This window comes from Musa acuminata, chromosome BXJ2-3, assembly GCF_036884655.1.
Source record: "Musa acuminata AAA Group cultivar baxijiao chromosome BXJ2-3, Cavendish_Baxijiao_AAA, whole genome shotgun sequence".
Lineage (NCBI taxonomy): Eukaryota > Viridiplantae > Streptophyta > Magnoliopsida > Zingiberales > Musaceae > Musa > Musa acuminata.
Genome location: NC_088340.1, coordinates 27,077,857 through 27,092,847, shown reverse-complemented (window position 1 = coordinate 27,092,847; position 14,991 = coordinate 27,077,857). Strand labels below are relative to the sequence as shown.

The window sequence follows — 14,991 nt, the reverse complement described above, 5'->3', positions numbered from 1 at the left end:
TATTTATAAATCTTTCTCGTGGACTTATTCTCATGGCAATATTTCTTATCCCGGTGACAATAGTTTTTGAAATTTTAAAATGCTCACTAGAAATGAGACAACGCTTGTGCAAGTGTTTGATTTTGCTCTTTCTTATTAAGACCTTTTTTTTACTTAAAAAAAAAAAAAAAAAAGAGATTTACTCGACGTAGAAGATGAGAACAATAGTTTCAAATCGAGTGCTGCCACGTGTAATAAAAGAGCTATCCCGCAACAACGTTGCAGATGCACCGACCTCATTCAATTCGTGGGGAAGAAGAGGAGACGAGAGGAGGAGCAGAGACCGGTCAACCTCAACTTAATCCAGCGTCATCGTGATGGGCCGAATCAAGCGGCGAATCAATCGTTTTCCACGCGGCGGTGCACTTGCGTCCGATGCTCCTCATCTATCATCCGTCCGTCGATCCAAGTACCGAGTACGGATCCCATCCCCTCCCCATCTGCGCAACTTCGTCGACGTAACTGCCCATATTGATGAGTCTCTTCCGACCGATGGAGTACCTGCCTGAGCTAATTTACAGACAACGGATGTTCTTTCCTCCCTTGGCTCGCTACCCCTCACAACCGCAGAAATCCCATCCCGACCCGAAGTTGTGGTGGTGGTGGCCATGGTGGATGATCAATATGTTATTTTTGTCCGGAACAGATCATCTAGCAAAGACGCCACCTCTCGATCTGTTATTGCCGCAATCCTCCTCTTGTTGTACCCAATCATGATCGGTCGCGCAAAAGGACTACCGGAGTCGTCCTCGCTCATACAACTTCCCCGCTCGGCAGACCACAAGACAAAGGTCGTCATCTCTGTGAATGAATTCGGAGCCAAAGGCAATGGATTCGACGACGACACCCTGGTATGTATGTTCTTATCTAAAATCTAGAATGATGCGTTTAATCTGAAACTCAACCTAGCTAGACAATCGATAGATTTCACAGAAATTATTGATCGATTGTTTTCTTTTACGCCGATTCTCCAGCTATTGTTTTCCTATAGATTAATATATAGGTAGCTTTGGTAGTTCGGAGGAGTGAAAAGGAAAATGCCCAATTCTGTGAGTTCTACTAAAAAGGACTTCCATTCGTTCGTTCATTCGTCGACAGTCAGTAAGGAACCGACGATTGATTCAGGAAGCAGCAATACGCAAGAAATTTACTAATGCCATGATTGGATGGTAAGCCAAGATGATGCCCCACTGCGTGAATGGTGGAAAAAAGAAGGGTAGGCTACACGCGATTACAGGAAAAACCATTACATTGAATCTCGCTCAACACAGTACGAAAAACAGAGGAAGTCCTTACATCAATTTGAACATCTTATTCTGACAATGCGCACACTAAGACAATAAATAAGACAAGTTTGATATTTTGTCTTCTTTAAGATGAAAGAGGATATGGGAGCTCCTCTATATGCATTTCAGGTGTTTGATGAAACTAAACTGAATCAGTTCTGCAAAGCTCATATATTCTCATTAAAATGTTCTTCAATAAGTTTTTGGTCTCTTGTCATCTTTACTTGAGATTCCAAATACATTCAAATGGCTTTTATTAATTACACTTTCTGTTGAATATTAGGCCTTCAAGTATGCATGGGACTATGCTTGTTCTTCACCACTGCATGTAGAAATTAAGTTTCCTGCAAGAAGAGTTTATTTGATCAAGCCAATTAACTTAGCCGGCCCTTGTAACTCAAAGATTACAGTGTCGGTAGGTCTCTGGGTTTGGAAAGTGGTACTGCCGCAGGGTTTTCTTTTCTTTCTTTTGTTTTTTGTTTTTTTTTTTTTTTTTTTTCCTTGTTGAATGACTTGACTAATTTGGTGCCTTCTGTAAGTAGATCTCAGGAACTATAATTGCTCCTTCAGATCCTGACATTTGGGATGGGCTTGATCCTCGTAAGTGGATTTACTTCCATGGGATTAAACAAATAGTAGTACGCGGTGGTGGAACCCTTGACGGCAAGGGACACAACTGGTGGTCACGATCTTGCAAAAGGAACACCACATATGTAACATATACATTCCTTTCTCGCTCATAATATTAGTTAGCATGCATTTGTTACTTAGACAAGAGAACCTAAATCTATTTCATATTATATATGCAGCCTTGCCGACACGCCCCAACGGTTAGTTCCTCTTCGATTCCATTGGATTTGCGAAGTTGGTAGCATCCCTTGCGCTAATTCGCTTACCTTTTCACTAGAAAAGAGCAATCACATTTATGATGATGCAGGCAATTACTTTTCATCGGAGCAAGCACGTTGCCATCCGTGATTTGACTGTATTGAATGGTCAACAGATGCATATTGCATTCACCTCATGTTCTCATGTTCGTGCATCTAGGTTGAAGGTGACTGCACCTGCTGAGAGCCCTAACACTGATGGAATCCATATAAGTGGATCCATTGCCACCTTGGTTGAGGACAGCACTATAAGGGCAGGTCCGTTCCACTGTGTCTATTTGCAGTGTTACCTTCTTCTGCTTTTTTTTTTTTCCCTTTCCTTTTTCTGTTCATCTTCGAGTTTCTCGCCTTTCAGATGGTACATCGAAAGACCAAACATTTTCAATAACATATATTCCATTTTTTTATTCTGGGTTAAAATTGATCGGACATATTATTGTTCTGTTATGAATAATTAACATGATATTCCATCCAGATCTTTGAACGGCGCATCTGTCTTGAGTTGCGTGCATTGGGCTGTCCTATACTGTCTTGAATAGCTTAGCTTTCGTGCTCTGATTCATCCATTGTTGTAGTTTTGTGTTGATCCTAAGTTGAGTTTTGCTAATTCACAAGCCATCACCATGCATTAGGTGTAAAGGAGAAAAATCATAAGTTGAATATTGTCAACTGATATAAGTACTGATCGATAAACAAATTATCAACTACTAGGAGTCAGTGTAAACAGAACATTTATCGTGCTCATTGGCGAACTCACGGCCTCAGTGAACCTTTTATCTTAATATTCTTTTCCAATAATGAGTTATGTTATATTTTCAACCAACAATTATTGTCCGTAGTATTATCGTGTTTATTTTCTTTTAAACATCATGTCATTGACCACCCGCTGGCAAACGCAGCACTTATATTTTCATTTCAGGGGATGACTGCATCTCCATCGTCGGCAATTCTTCCAATATCCGAGTGATAAATATCATCTGTGGACCTGGTCATGGTATTAGGTAAGATCAGAAAAAGTAGCTTGCCATATTTCAGTGTCAAACATTTCATTGTTACTTGCTACTTGCCATCAGTATCGGAAGTCTTGGCAAATCAAATTCTTATTCCCAAGTACATGATGTAAAAGTGGAGAATAGCTTGATTTCAAACACCGAAAATGGTGTAAGGATCAAGACATGGCAGGTAGCCTCCTGGTCCTTCTGACTTGTATGCAAATAAGTATTCAGCAGCATTCAAACATGTATTACGTTACTGAATAGGGTGGTAGTGGTTATGCTCGCAAAATAGTTTTCCGTGGTATCCGGATGAGCAATGTTTCCAACCCAATAATAATTGATCAGTACTACTGCGATTCTTCACGTCAGTGCCAAAATCAGGTATGGGAATCTGAGTTTCAAATTTTTTGCATATTATGATTCAAAGAAACTAGTGATGAAGATTGATGTTCGATGAATGCAGACGTCTGCTGTGAAGGTGCATCAGATTTCTTTCATTGAAATTAAGGGAACATCGACAACAAAGGATGCAATAAAATTTTCTTGCAGCGACAGTTCTCCATGTGAGAAAATATATCTACAGGACATTAACATGTCACTGGAATCCGGCGGCAATGCATCGGCTTATTGTTGGAAAGCATCAGGCTTCAGTTCTGGTTTGGTGAATCCACCTTCTTGTCTGACGAGAGCTGTCGTCGGTCTCATCAATCAGAATGTTGGTTCGAGCAAGAAAGTGGAGGTTGCATAGGGAATGTTTTGATCATTACAGCATTGAAGGGAAAATCTAATTCATCCATATATGTTTGTTTATAAAAAGAAAAACACTTTTAATTTGCTGTAAAAGTCCTCAAAGAAAAGAATACACATGGAATGCACCCCAAATAACTTGACCATTCAAGCAAACGAATTCTTCATTCTTTCTCTTTTTCTGGTTATATATATCAGAGCAGTTGGTCGGGAGTTATTTCTTGTGTATTTAAATGCTACAGTGACATGTATTTTATCAACTCTAAATATAGGAGGCAGAGAAAGCGGATCTAATTTGGCTGCATCTCGTAATTTGGACAGAATAACGAGGTTTGATTTCGATGGGAAAGTATTAACACCTAACAATGTATCAAGAGCTATGAGCTTTTCATTCTGTATAACGGAGGGATCAAACCATTCCATTTTTTTTTCTTTTAGAAAATGGTAATCATAATGAAAGAACCTTTTTTGTATTTCGTATACTAATAGATTTCACTTTTTATATAGAGAGAAAAAAAAAAAGAGGGTCATAAATGAGGCATTTGCTGTGGAAGAGAAAGGTGTGGCTGGAGAAAGTGAACGAACTAGTTCTCCGACGTCATAGAAATTTCAACGTCAGTATATAACGAGGATCTACATGGTTGACCAACGAATAAAAAAAAAAGATCATGTTTTTTTTATTATGATCTCATATAAAGAATTTAAATTATTTACCTTGACTTACATGTTTCATTATGCATTTAAATAATAAATAATTTGATTTGATAGTGATATATCTATTAAAGATTAAAAGTTTAAAATCTCATTTCATATATTTTAAAAATATTAAATAGTCTAATCTCATTTAATTTTTTTTTAATCATAAATAATTTAAATCTACTTACGACATTGAGTTTTTGGTTGACGAGGATTTTTGAATTTTTGTAAGATCATATTTAATTTTGTGGATTCAACGTACACATCGTTACACGAGGTGTATCCACGTGATCTTGGATTCACACATCCACGCCATTCCCGTGGGATGCCCCTCCCCGTCAAACAGCTACCTCACGTGCAAGTGCAGCCTGTACAAGGCGGCAAGCCCGCGCGGGCATGTGGAGATGAATGGTGGACCGTATGATCTCCAACGCGGTGAATAAAGGGGCCGTGGTTGCGCTGGAGAAACCATAGAAAAAAGATCAAAGAGATGAAACCATATCGTGAGCGGTGTGTTGATGCTGACGGCAGGGGTCGGTCACCGTACCACACATCTCGAAACATCGACACCACACACTTGTGCTTACTCCCTTCCCCCTCCTTTCCTGTTATCTGGATCATATAATTGATCGTCTGTGAGTAGATATTCTTACCCCCCGCCCCCCCCCCCCCCCCCCACTCCTTGCGCTTCTGAATCCATAGCCACCTCCCGACACGCTTGCTCGCGCTATGGTGGCGATAGTTGGAGAGAGATTTTGCAGCGAGGAGGAACGGGAGTTGACGGTCCGGAAGACATCCCTCTTCTTTCCTGGAGACGGATTCGCCGTCTACGACCACATAACCGGAGATTTGGTCTTCCGGGTGGACACCTATGCCCGAGGCGGACCCGCTTTCGCCGACCAGCCGCTTCTGCTCATGGATCCATCCGGTGATCCCATCCTTACTCTCCGCCGCAAGGTAGGTGCACGGGTAATCAATCCCCTCGATTAACTCTTCGCCCTCACTCCTCCTCTACTTCTTGTGTGCGATCATATGGGGGTTTCTTCTTGCGAGACGCCTGCAGTGGCCGAGTTTGCATCACCGGTGGGAGGCATTCCTGGGGGAGAGGAGCGAGGGGCAGAAGCCGCTGTTCGCGGTGCGGAGGTCCTCCATTTTCGGCAGCGACCGAAGTGGCTTTGCGGTGGAGGTGCACTCCTGCGGCGGTTCGGAGGAGGAGGGGGAGGACGAGGAAGAGGAGTACCGCATCGAAGGGTCCTTCCCGAAGCGGTGCTGCCGCGTGTTCTACGAGAGTGGTGGAGGGGGGAAAGGAGCGGTGGTGATGGTGGCGGAGATTAAGCGTAAGGTAGACGCATGCTCCCACGTTGTGCTGGGGAGGGATGTGTTCTCTCTCTGCCTTGGGCCTCGCTGCGACGCAGCGTTTGCTATGGGTCTCATCATAGTACTCGACCGGATAAGCGGCGACGATGACGACGTAATCGACGATGCAATGGCCAGCCCGTCGCCATGATAAAGCAGCCAAAGCCAGCCGAGCGTTAACGAGCTATAATTATTAGAGTGGGCGTAATAAATTCCTGATTGATTTCTCCGAAACTCCGTTGTTAGTGCTATTTTGATTTCTGTCGCAAACATATGTGAAACAAACTTAAGACTTTTTTCTCTTTCTCCTCTATAATAATCGGTTAATATTATCTTTTTTGGTCTGTTATATATATATATATATATAGGTAGATAGATAATTGGTGTAAGAGGTAGTCAAGGCAATCCATAGGCACTAGTAGCCGACCTGACGTGTCGCTGAAGGTAGCCAAGTGATACCAATTATGTCAAATGTAGTTACGGGATGGACAGATGATATCGACCGCATGGGTTGATTAGAAGAGTCTCGCTCGTACAAACCAGTTACGTCAACGTCTGCACTCGTAAATAATACCTACTTATTTCTTGTGTTGAATGCCAACGTGTGCATGCATCGAAGAGTCTCCAAAATGAGTCATAAGCCCGATGTGCATATATATATATATATATATATATATATATATATATATATATATATATATATATATATATGTATATGTACATATACATATGCATATGTATACATATACATATATACATATGCATATGTATATGTACATGTACATATGCATATGTACATGTACATATATATATATATTCATAAATTGAGATTCAACGAAAGTAAGAAAACTCTCATTCGAGTTTTTCAATATGTGTAGCCCGTCCCATTGAACATAGGAGGACGAATGAGAAAGTGACCCTCTTGAAAACCAAAAAGAGTTATTTCTCTTGGGTGTTAAACCAAATGAGAAAAACATGCATATTTTACAAACTATTAGGAATGAGTCGATACTAAGAGGTGAGGGTGAATTAGTGCAGCCGTAAAAACGTCAGTTCTGAAATTTTTTCGTTTCGTACGATAAAATCGATTTCGAAAACTTGAAAGCATATGCCAGTATAGGCATAGTAAAAGCATAGTAAGGATGGGAGGCAATGCTTATAAAAGTAAATTGCTCAAAATAAAGGCAAACCGGATTTTTATAGTGGTTCGATCGTCGTGACCTACATCCACTCCACCGATTCCTCTTCCGTCGAAGCCACCGGCATCCACTATCGATCTTCCTTTAATAGGCGAAGATCAACCTCCATTTTACACCCCTCTTCTCCTTTTCACAGGTTTAGGAGATAACCTTTACAAGCACTCACTCCTCTCTCAAACTATTTTAATACTTAGACTAGAAGAGAATGATTCTCACAAGAGATTACAACAACATTTTTCCCTTTTTAAATTCTCTATGCTTGTGTAGTTTAATCAGGGATGAGATGGATATTTATAGGCCTCAAATTGATTCAAACTTGGAGTCTAAAAACATCTCATCCCGGGTTTCCTAGGTATAGGCGATATCACCGCTTGGGTTGGGTGGTACCATCGCTAGTGTCAATCTGACACTGGGTGGTACCATTGCTTGACAAGGGCGGTGCCATCGCTTGGCACCCTACCACTGGGCGATACCACCGCCTAGAATTCCTAGGGTGCTGTTCCCCAGGTGGTGCCACCGTCGGCCATAGTGGTGCCACTATTGGCTAGGCTTTTAGCATCTTAGTTGGGCCTTGAATCCAACCCAAACTAGCCCAACTTCGGGCTCAGTTGGCCCCTAATAGAGTTGATGGGATTATCTCCCAATTCCAACTGCTAACTATGATTCCTAAGACATATACTAAGCAAAATAAGTCTGGTTTCTTCCAACGATCTTCTGGCGAACTTCCGACGATCTCTTGGCAATGTTCCGGTGGACTCCCGGTAAGCTCCTGGACTTCACAACGATCTTCTTGGTGAGTTCCAACGAGCTTTTTTGGCAAGTTCCAAGACTTCTCGGTCAATTCTGGCAGAACTTCTGACGAACGTCCGGACTTCCGACGAACTCTAGAACTCCCAACGAAATCGTGTTCTTAACTCCGGGACTTCATTTTGCTTTATGCGTTGCTATCATAGTTAATCCTGCATACATAAAAACACACTTCGATCTAGACAATTATTACTAAGCATGAATCATGTCATCCGACATGTCATTGGTCCATTGACGCTTCGTCCGATTCTTCGGCACATTGTACTCTCTTGCGGCCTATTGCCCAATCGGCCAGTTGACCTTCGCAAATTATCAGTCTCTACTTGTTAGAATTTTATGATAGGTATTGGATACCAATAATACTTATTATATATGCATTTCATTACAGGTTCTAACAAGACCTTGGAGCTTGACGAGAGATAAGATGTACCTCAAGTTGAGCAATGAAGCAAAAGTTATTGTAGTGGCTATTAGCAAGGTCACCATACATCTATCTGGTGGAGCTATTATTGCATTGGATGCATATTATTTTATTCCTTCTATTATCAAAAATATTATTTTCATTTTATATTTATAATTAGTGGATATAAATTAGTTTTTAAGAATAATGGTTGTTCAATATTATTAGATAATAAGATCATCACGAAAGGAATTATTGCATAATAATTCGTTTATACTAGACACTGCTCCATATATCCTGAATGTAAGTGAGTCTAAGAGAAAACTTGATGAGATTAATAATGCATATCTATGACATTGTAAGTTAGGTCATATCCATGAGGAAATGATTCAAAAGTTACTAAAAGATAGATACCTAGATCTATTCAACTACGAGTCATATGCAACTTGCGAGTTTTACCTTCGTGGGAAACTAAGCAACTCTCAATTTAGTGATACTAGAGAGAGAGCCACAGAGTTGTTGGAACTCATACATAGTAATATATATGATCCCATGTCAACTCATAACATAGGTGGTTACTCCTATATTCTTCCCTTCTCTTTGACGATAATAAAGGGGGAGAAAGTCTTGCTAACTTATATATTTCAAGGAAAGAAAACTTGCTAGCTTACAAAAGGAAGCAAAAATTGCTAGCTTGCAATCTTAAGAGAAGCAAAGTGCTATCTTGCCTATCTCAAGAAGCAAAGAATTACTGAACTTGCACATATCTAAAACTTGCTAGCTTGTAAGTTCTAAAATGATCTAAACTTGCTATTTAATATCTTGCATTCTTTTATGAAACTTACTGGCTTGAACATCACAAAGAAAAGTAAATATGCTATCTTGCACATCTCAAGAGAAGTAAAATTTTACTAATTTTTATATCTTAAAAACTGACTAGTTGCATTTCTCCTTTTTGTTGATTACAAAGGGGGAGAAGCTATGATGATAATCATGTATGGTATAATGAAATTTTATTATATATGATGGTTTGGATGCACTACTTGAACTTATGATGTAAGTAATGATATGATGTATTGCATATAATTCATGATTGAAATTATGACATATTGATAGAGGGAGTTTAGTTTAAACTCCATCATCAATTGGCTATCATCATCAGAAAGGGGGATATTATTGAATCTCAGATTTTGATGATGAAATAAATTGATAAGTTTATGATCTAATCTGTAGTTTAAGTGATGCAAGACTAACTTGGATTAAAAAAGAAAAATCAATTAAAGTAGGAGAAATGAGATGTTGGGTCGAAGTGAAACATGTAAAGAGATTGAACGTTGAGCCGGAGGATCGATCGACGTACCGGTAGAAGGACTTCGTGCCATAAGTTCGGGTATCAAGCCGAATGATCAGACATTATACTAAGGAGATTGAAAGTTACGGGAGTCAATATACCAATTGGGCAATATACCGAAAAAGAGGACGATGCGCCCAAGGATCGGATGAAGCGTAGGATGAACCAATGACATGCCGGATAATATAGGATTCATGCTTATAATCATGTGTCTAGATTAAGTTATTTTAGGTCTAATTGAGTCGGTTTTGGGGTGAAACAATATTAATTCAATTAGGGGCCAATTGGGCCTGAATTCTGGTTGTTTTAGGCCAAGTGAAAGGCTCATTCAGTGACCCAAAAGTTGGGTTAAGCGGTGGCATCGTCGGTCCAGGCTCTGGAACCACCAACGGCTCAGTCTCCAAGACTATATCAGGTGATGGAACCACCTAGTGTCAAGCGATGGTATTGCTCAATGTCAGAGAGTACTAGCAATGGTACCACCTGCTAGTCATAAGTGCCCAGCAAGCCAATCACGTGAGTGATGGCACGTGTGACTTGATACAGAATCTTTTTTCTTATTATATTTTGGCATATATCACTTTATAACTATTGCATAAATGCATATATATTGTGATGTCCTTGGATTTGTGCAATGGGAATCGGATCGTGATGAGATCACGATAATGAGATCGATTCACCTTTAAACACATATCCTAAATAATCCCGGTCATAGGTTACTCGAGAGGGACATCGTGATAACCGGATAGACTGGTGTGCTGTATACCCGTCCATATGATGGATGCAGCTGGTCTCATAGCTGCTCGTGTAGGGACACTAGGGATACAGTACAGGTGCTCATTGGAGAATGAGTTCACTGATTGATCCGCTTACGGAATGCTGGATGGTTGATGATGCCTTATTGTCAGACAACGATTCCGTAGTCCTAGTGGTGTATCTGGTTCTTAGACTTGAGACACCAAGGATGTCCTGTATGAGTGCTCCACTCTTTGATACCAGACTTATAGGTTTGGCTGTTCCCAGATCTAGTACAGCTGGTCATTGGGAGTGGTAGTCGACCTTACGAGGGCTATTGAGTGTCGATAGAGGATCATCCACTCTCGGTATCATGAGAGGAATATCCCATGTGTTCTTGCTCAGACAAATCCCTGGCCAGGGTCATTCGGGTTGAGAGAGAAAGAGTTCTCCGGGAGAATCCGATTAGAGCGAGACTCGAGTAGAAACCGTATGGGTCTGACAGCACCATGCTCGATATACGGTCTCTGGGATATTAGATGGATGAGGGACTATAGGTACATGGTAACTGAGGACAGACAGGTCCAATGGATTGGATTCCCCTGTATCGTCTGGGGACTACGGCGTAGTGGCCTAGTACTTCCGTAGTCGATGAGTCGAGTGAATTATTACAGAGATAATAATTCACTGAGTTAGAAGGAGTTCTGACAGGTATGACTCACGGCCAGCTCGATATTGGGCCTAGAGGGTCACACACATATGATAGGCATTGCGATGAGTAGAGGTTCGGATATGAGATATCCGACGGAGCCCTTGTCTTATTGGATGCAGATCCAATACCCACTAGGGAAAGGACCCATTAGGGTTTTGACACGGGATCTCTATAAATAGGAGGGATTCACAGCCTCATAGGCTAGAGTCTTTGCTTGCCCTTCCTATTCTCCTCTCCCTCTCCACCTCAGAGTAGGCCTGGAGTTTTGAGGAGCGTCGTCGCAACCCTGCTGTGTGGATCACCGCTAGAGAGGAGGACGCTTGACCTCCTTCACCCTCTCCTAAGGATCTGCAAGGAAACAGGGATATACGATCTCCCTAGGTAACACAATCTCTATACGCAGTTTTGTGTTTTTGCGGATTTTGCGCACCAATCTTCGCACGACGATGAACATCTTTTTGGGAATCGGGGATTTTTGTTTTCTTGTTCTTCCGCTGCGCATATGATGTCGCCCCCCCCCCCATGATTTCCCAACAGTGGTATCAGAGCCAGGTTGTTCGTGCGAATGATTGGTTTTTGAACTGCGTGTGTTGTGTTTAGGAAGAATATTGACGTCAAAATCGTTGACGCAAAAGCAAGGAAGGGCAGCAACAGTTGCTGCCCTCGATCTGCATGCCTGCAGCCAGCCGCAGCCGCAGCCAGGCAGCATAGCGCTGGCGCATGCGCAAGCGCTGTGCCTGCAGCAGCCGGCCGGCGGTCTGCTTGCAGCAGGCTTGCGGCCGGCGGGGCTGGCAGCCCGCTCGGTAGAAGCGCCTGCAGCCACTGAGCCCGCGGGCAGAGGCGCCGCGGGGCAGCAGCGCGGGCTGAGGCACCGCAGGGCAGCGGCGCCTGTGGCCGCTGCTCCCACGGGCAAAAACCCCGCAGGGGCGACCGCCAGCGAGACAGCACCACCTGCGGGCGCTGACTCGCGGGCAGAACCGCCCGCGAAGGCGGCGGCGCTCGCGGGGGTGCCCACCTGCAGCGGCAGCGACCCCAGCGGGCGTGCCACCTGCAGGCGAGGGCAGTGCCCTCGCCCTCGCCGCACAAGCCGCCGCCAGCAGGGTGGCGGCGGCGGCGGCGCAGCAGCGAAAAAGGGGAAAGGGTATTAGGGTTTTCTGCGCAAAAGATAGTTTTGCCCCTCGGAATTTGAGAAATTCCAGTTTCTGACTTTTGTCCAAATTACGAAAATACCCTTAGGAATTGAGAAATTCCCTATATATCCCTGATTTCAGAAAATATTAATTAATTAAAAGGTTTAGTTGATTATTATTTTTATTATTATCTAGTAGTCCTACATGATGATGATTATTTATACATGTGATGTATGATGAGTGGACGGATGATCATGGACCGTGTGATGTGTGTACTTGTGATTATTATTATTGAGGTCTGCGAACCTCCATTATATTTCTCGTTTATTGTCGGGCCTGCGTGCCTATGATTAAGTTGTAATCACATGAGGAGGCGCAGCGGGAGCGTGGAAGCCATAGCGGGACCCACGAGACGGACGATCGTGATGCATGAAGATGCATCAAGATGTCGACGGAACCAACGAGGACGAGATGGACGATCACAAGGCATGGAGATGCACCGTTGCACACATAGATCTTGATGTGAGTGATTAGGCCTACTGGCTCGGGCCTAATCATATTAGGTTGTGGTCCATGATCATCTGGTGTGATTGCTTATACACATACTAGATATGTATATATATTTGCATGCGATATAGATATATATTAAATATGTATATGTGTGACATGTCATATTAGGAGACCAAATCATAGAAACATCTCTCGATAATATTAAGTCGGTAAACGTGAGGCAATTAGATTGACCCACGTGGCCTTCCATCGTTATGAGTAGGAACCGAATCCCGGTGTAGGTTGAGTTGGTCGAGTCCCTCGAGACTCACCTATATCGCGATTCGCTATCTTGCTTACTACATAGAGATGTCACCGGTGACCTGAGGGCATGATATGCTTGGTCGAGTCCCTCGAGGGTATATCATCAAATCAGACTCATCTTGTAACGAAGGTGTTGACTTAACCGAGCATCATGGTTGGTCGAGTCCCTCGAGGCCATGGTGATTCGGAGGCCGAACAGGACGGGAATCACAAGGAGTTGTGATCGGCAAGAGTTGTCTACCTTTTAGGCTTAGTGTGATTGGTCGAGTCCCTCGAGGTTACACTAAGACGCTGATTGGATCCTGATCCCCACTAGAAGTCTGCCGGAGACTTCCGTTTCACGTGCTGAGGGTGTCGCGTGACTCGTTAGTAAAATAGTGGGAGCATATTAAGATAGAAGTCCATATCTTGATAGTTTATTTCTTGCAAAATCTGCATGTTATTCATTTTTGCTACATCTTTATTTTCAGAAAATGTCGCTTTCAAATCCCTTACGTGGCATACTTGATGTCAACCGCCTCACTGGTCCAAATTATACGGATTGGCTCCGTAACTTGAGAATTGTTCTCACAGCGGAGAAAATCGTGTACGTCCTTGATACAGTGATGCCTACGCCCGAAGAAGGGGCAAGCGAGGATGAGATCGCTCGCTACGTGAAGTACATTGATGACTCCACTCTTGCTCAGTGCTATATGTTGGGCTCTATGACTCCAGAGTTACAGAGACAACATGAAAAGATGGATGCCAGATCCATTCTCCTACATGTCCGTAAATTGTTTGAGAAACAGGGAAGGACTCAACGATATGAGATATCCAAGAGCCTTTTCCGCGCTAGGATGACTGAGGGGACACCGGTTCAGAACCATGTCCTAAAGATGATTGAGTGGATAGAGAAACTCACAGGTCTAGGAATGGTCCTAGAGGATAACTTGTGTGTGGACATTGTGCTTCAGTCCCTACCAGATTCCTTTTCACAGTTCATAATGAACTTTAATATGAACAAGCTTGAGGTGACTCTCCCAGAGCTCCTCAATATGTTGAGGGAGGCAGAGAGTACTATTAAGAAAGAGAAGCCAGTTCTCTACACTGGTGAGACCAGAAAGAAAAGGAAAGCAGAAAGGTCCCTTAAGAAGGGAAAGGGCAAGGGCAAACAAGGTAAAGCAAAGGTTGCTAAGAAAGACCCAACAAAGGACAAAGGCCAGTGCTTCCACTGTGGTAAAGATGGGCACTGGAAGAGAAACTGCAAAGAGTACCTTGCAGAAAGGGCGAAACAAAAGCTTGATGAAGCTTCAGGTACATTCATGATCAGTCTCCATTTGTCAGACTCTTATGATAACACATGGGTATTAGATACCGGTAGTGCTTATCATATATGTAATTCGTTGCAGGTTCTGGCAAGGCCTAGGAGACTAGAGAGAGGCGAGATGGACCTCAAGATGGGTAATGGAGCAAAAGTTGCTGTATTAGCTGTTGGCGAGGTCGCCCTACATCTGCCTAGTGGAGCTTTTATTGCATTAGATGCATGTTATTTTGTTCCTTCTATTATCAAAAACATTATCTCCATTTCATGTTTAACAGTTAGTGGATATAAATTTGTTTTTGAGAACAATGGTTGTTCGATATTATTAGATGATAAGATCATCACGAAAGGAACATTGCATAATGGTTTATTTATGTTAGACACCACTCCACATATCATGAATATAAATGTGTCCAAAAGGAAACGAGATGAGTTGAACAGTGCATACCTGTGGCATTGTAGGCTAGGTCACATCCATGAAAGAAGGATTCAAAAGTTGCTAAATGATGGATATCTAGATCCATTCGACTATGTGTCA

The 14,991-nt window shown here is 42.5% G+C and overlaps 2 protein-coding genes across 3 annotated transcripts; both read left to right on the top strand.

The window, feature by feature from the left end:
• The first annotated feature begins 453 nt into the window (after positions 1–453).
• On the top strand, positions 454–4,170 carry LOC103978198 (probable polygalacturonase At1g80170). Of its 2 annotated transcripts, XM_009393910.3 has the most exons (9): positions 454–890; positions 1,609–1,740; positions 1,868–2,038; positions 2,135–2,155; positions 2,263–2,470; positions 3,132–3,213; positions 3,286–3,394; positions 3,472–3,588; positions 3,671–4,170. In XM_009393910.3, the coding sequence occupies exons 1-9, from the start codon at positions 648–650 to the stop codon at positions 3,953–3,955; spliced, it is 1,368 nt and encodes a 455-aa protein (XP_009392185.2). In that variant the 5' UTR covers positions 454–647; the 3' UTR covers positions 3,956–4,170. The 2 variants fall into 2 exon arrangements, with proteins under 2 accessions (XP_009392185.2, XP_009392186.2); XM_009393911.3 differs by lacking the exon at positions 1,609–1,740 and having other exon boundaries at positions 503–890.
• Positions 4,171–5,302: 1,132 nt separating this feature from the next.
• LOC135607519 (protein LURP-one-related 5-like) lies at positions 5,303–6,338 on the top strand. The gene is made up of 2 exons (XM_065099444.1): positions 5,303–5,607; positions 5,714–6,338. Exons 1-2 carry the CDS (start codon positions 5,380–5,382, stop codon positions 6,155–6,157), a joined length of 672 nt encoding a protein of 223 aa, XP_064955516.1. The 5' UTR covers positions 5,303–5,379; the 3' UTR covers positions 6,158–6,338.
• The last annotated feature ends 8,653 nt before the right edge of the window (positions 6,339–14,991 follow it).

Excerpts from the sequence above, each read along its gene's own strand:
- LOC135607519 (XM_065099444.1), top strand. The coding sequence starts at position 5,380 with ATGGTGGCGATAGTTGGAGAGAGATTTTGCAGCGAGGAGGAACGGGAG. Across the intron at positions 5,608-5,713 it reads TCCTTACTCTCCGCCGCAAG|TGGCCGAGTTTGCATCACCG; the intron begins GTAGGTGCACGG and ends AGACGCCTGCAG.
- LOC103978198 (XM_009393910.3), top strand. The coding sequence starts at position 648 with ATGGTGGATGATCAATATGTTATTTTTGTCCGGAACAGATCATCTAGC. Across the intron at positions 2,471-3,131 it reads GGACAGCACTATAAGGGCAG|GGGATGACTGCATCTCCATC; the intron begins GTCCGTTCCACT and ends TTTTCATTTCAG. Across the intron at positions 3,214-3,285 it reads GGACCTGGTCATGGTATTAG|TATCGGAAGTCTTGGCAAAT; the intron begins GTAAGATCAGAA and ends ACTTGCCATCAG.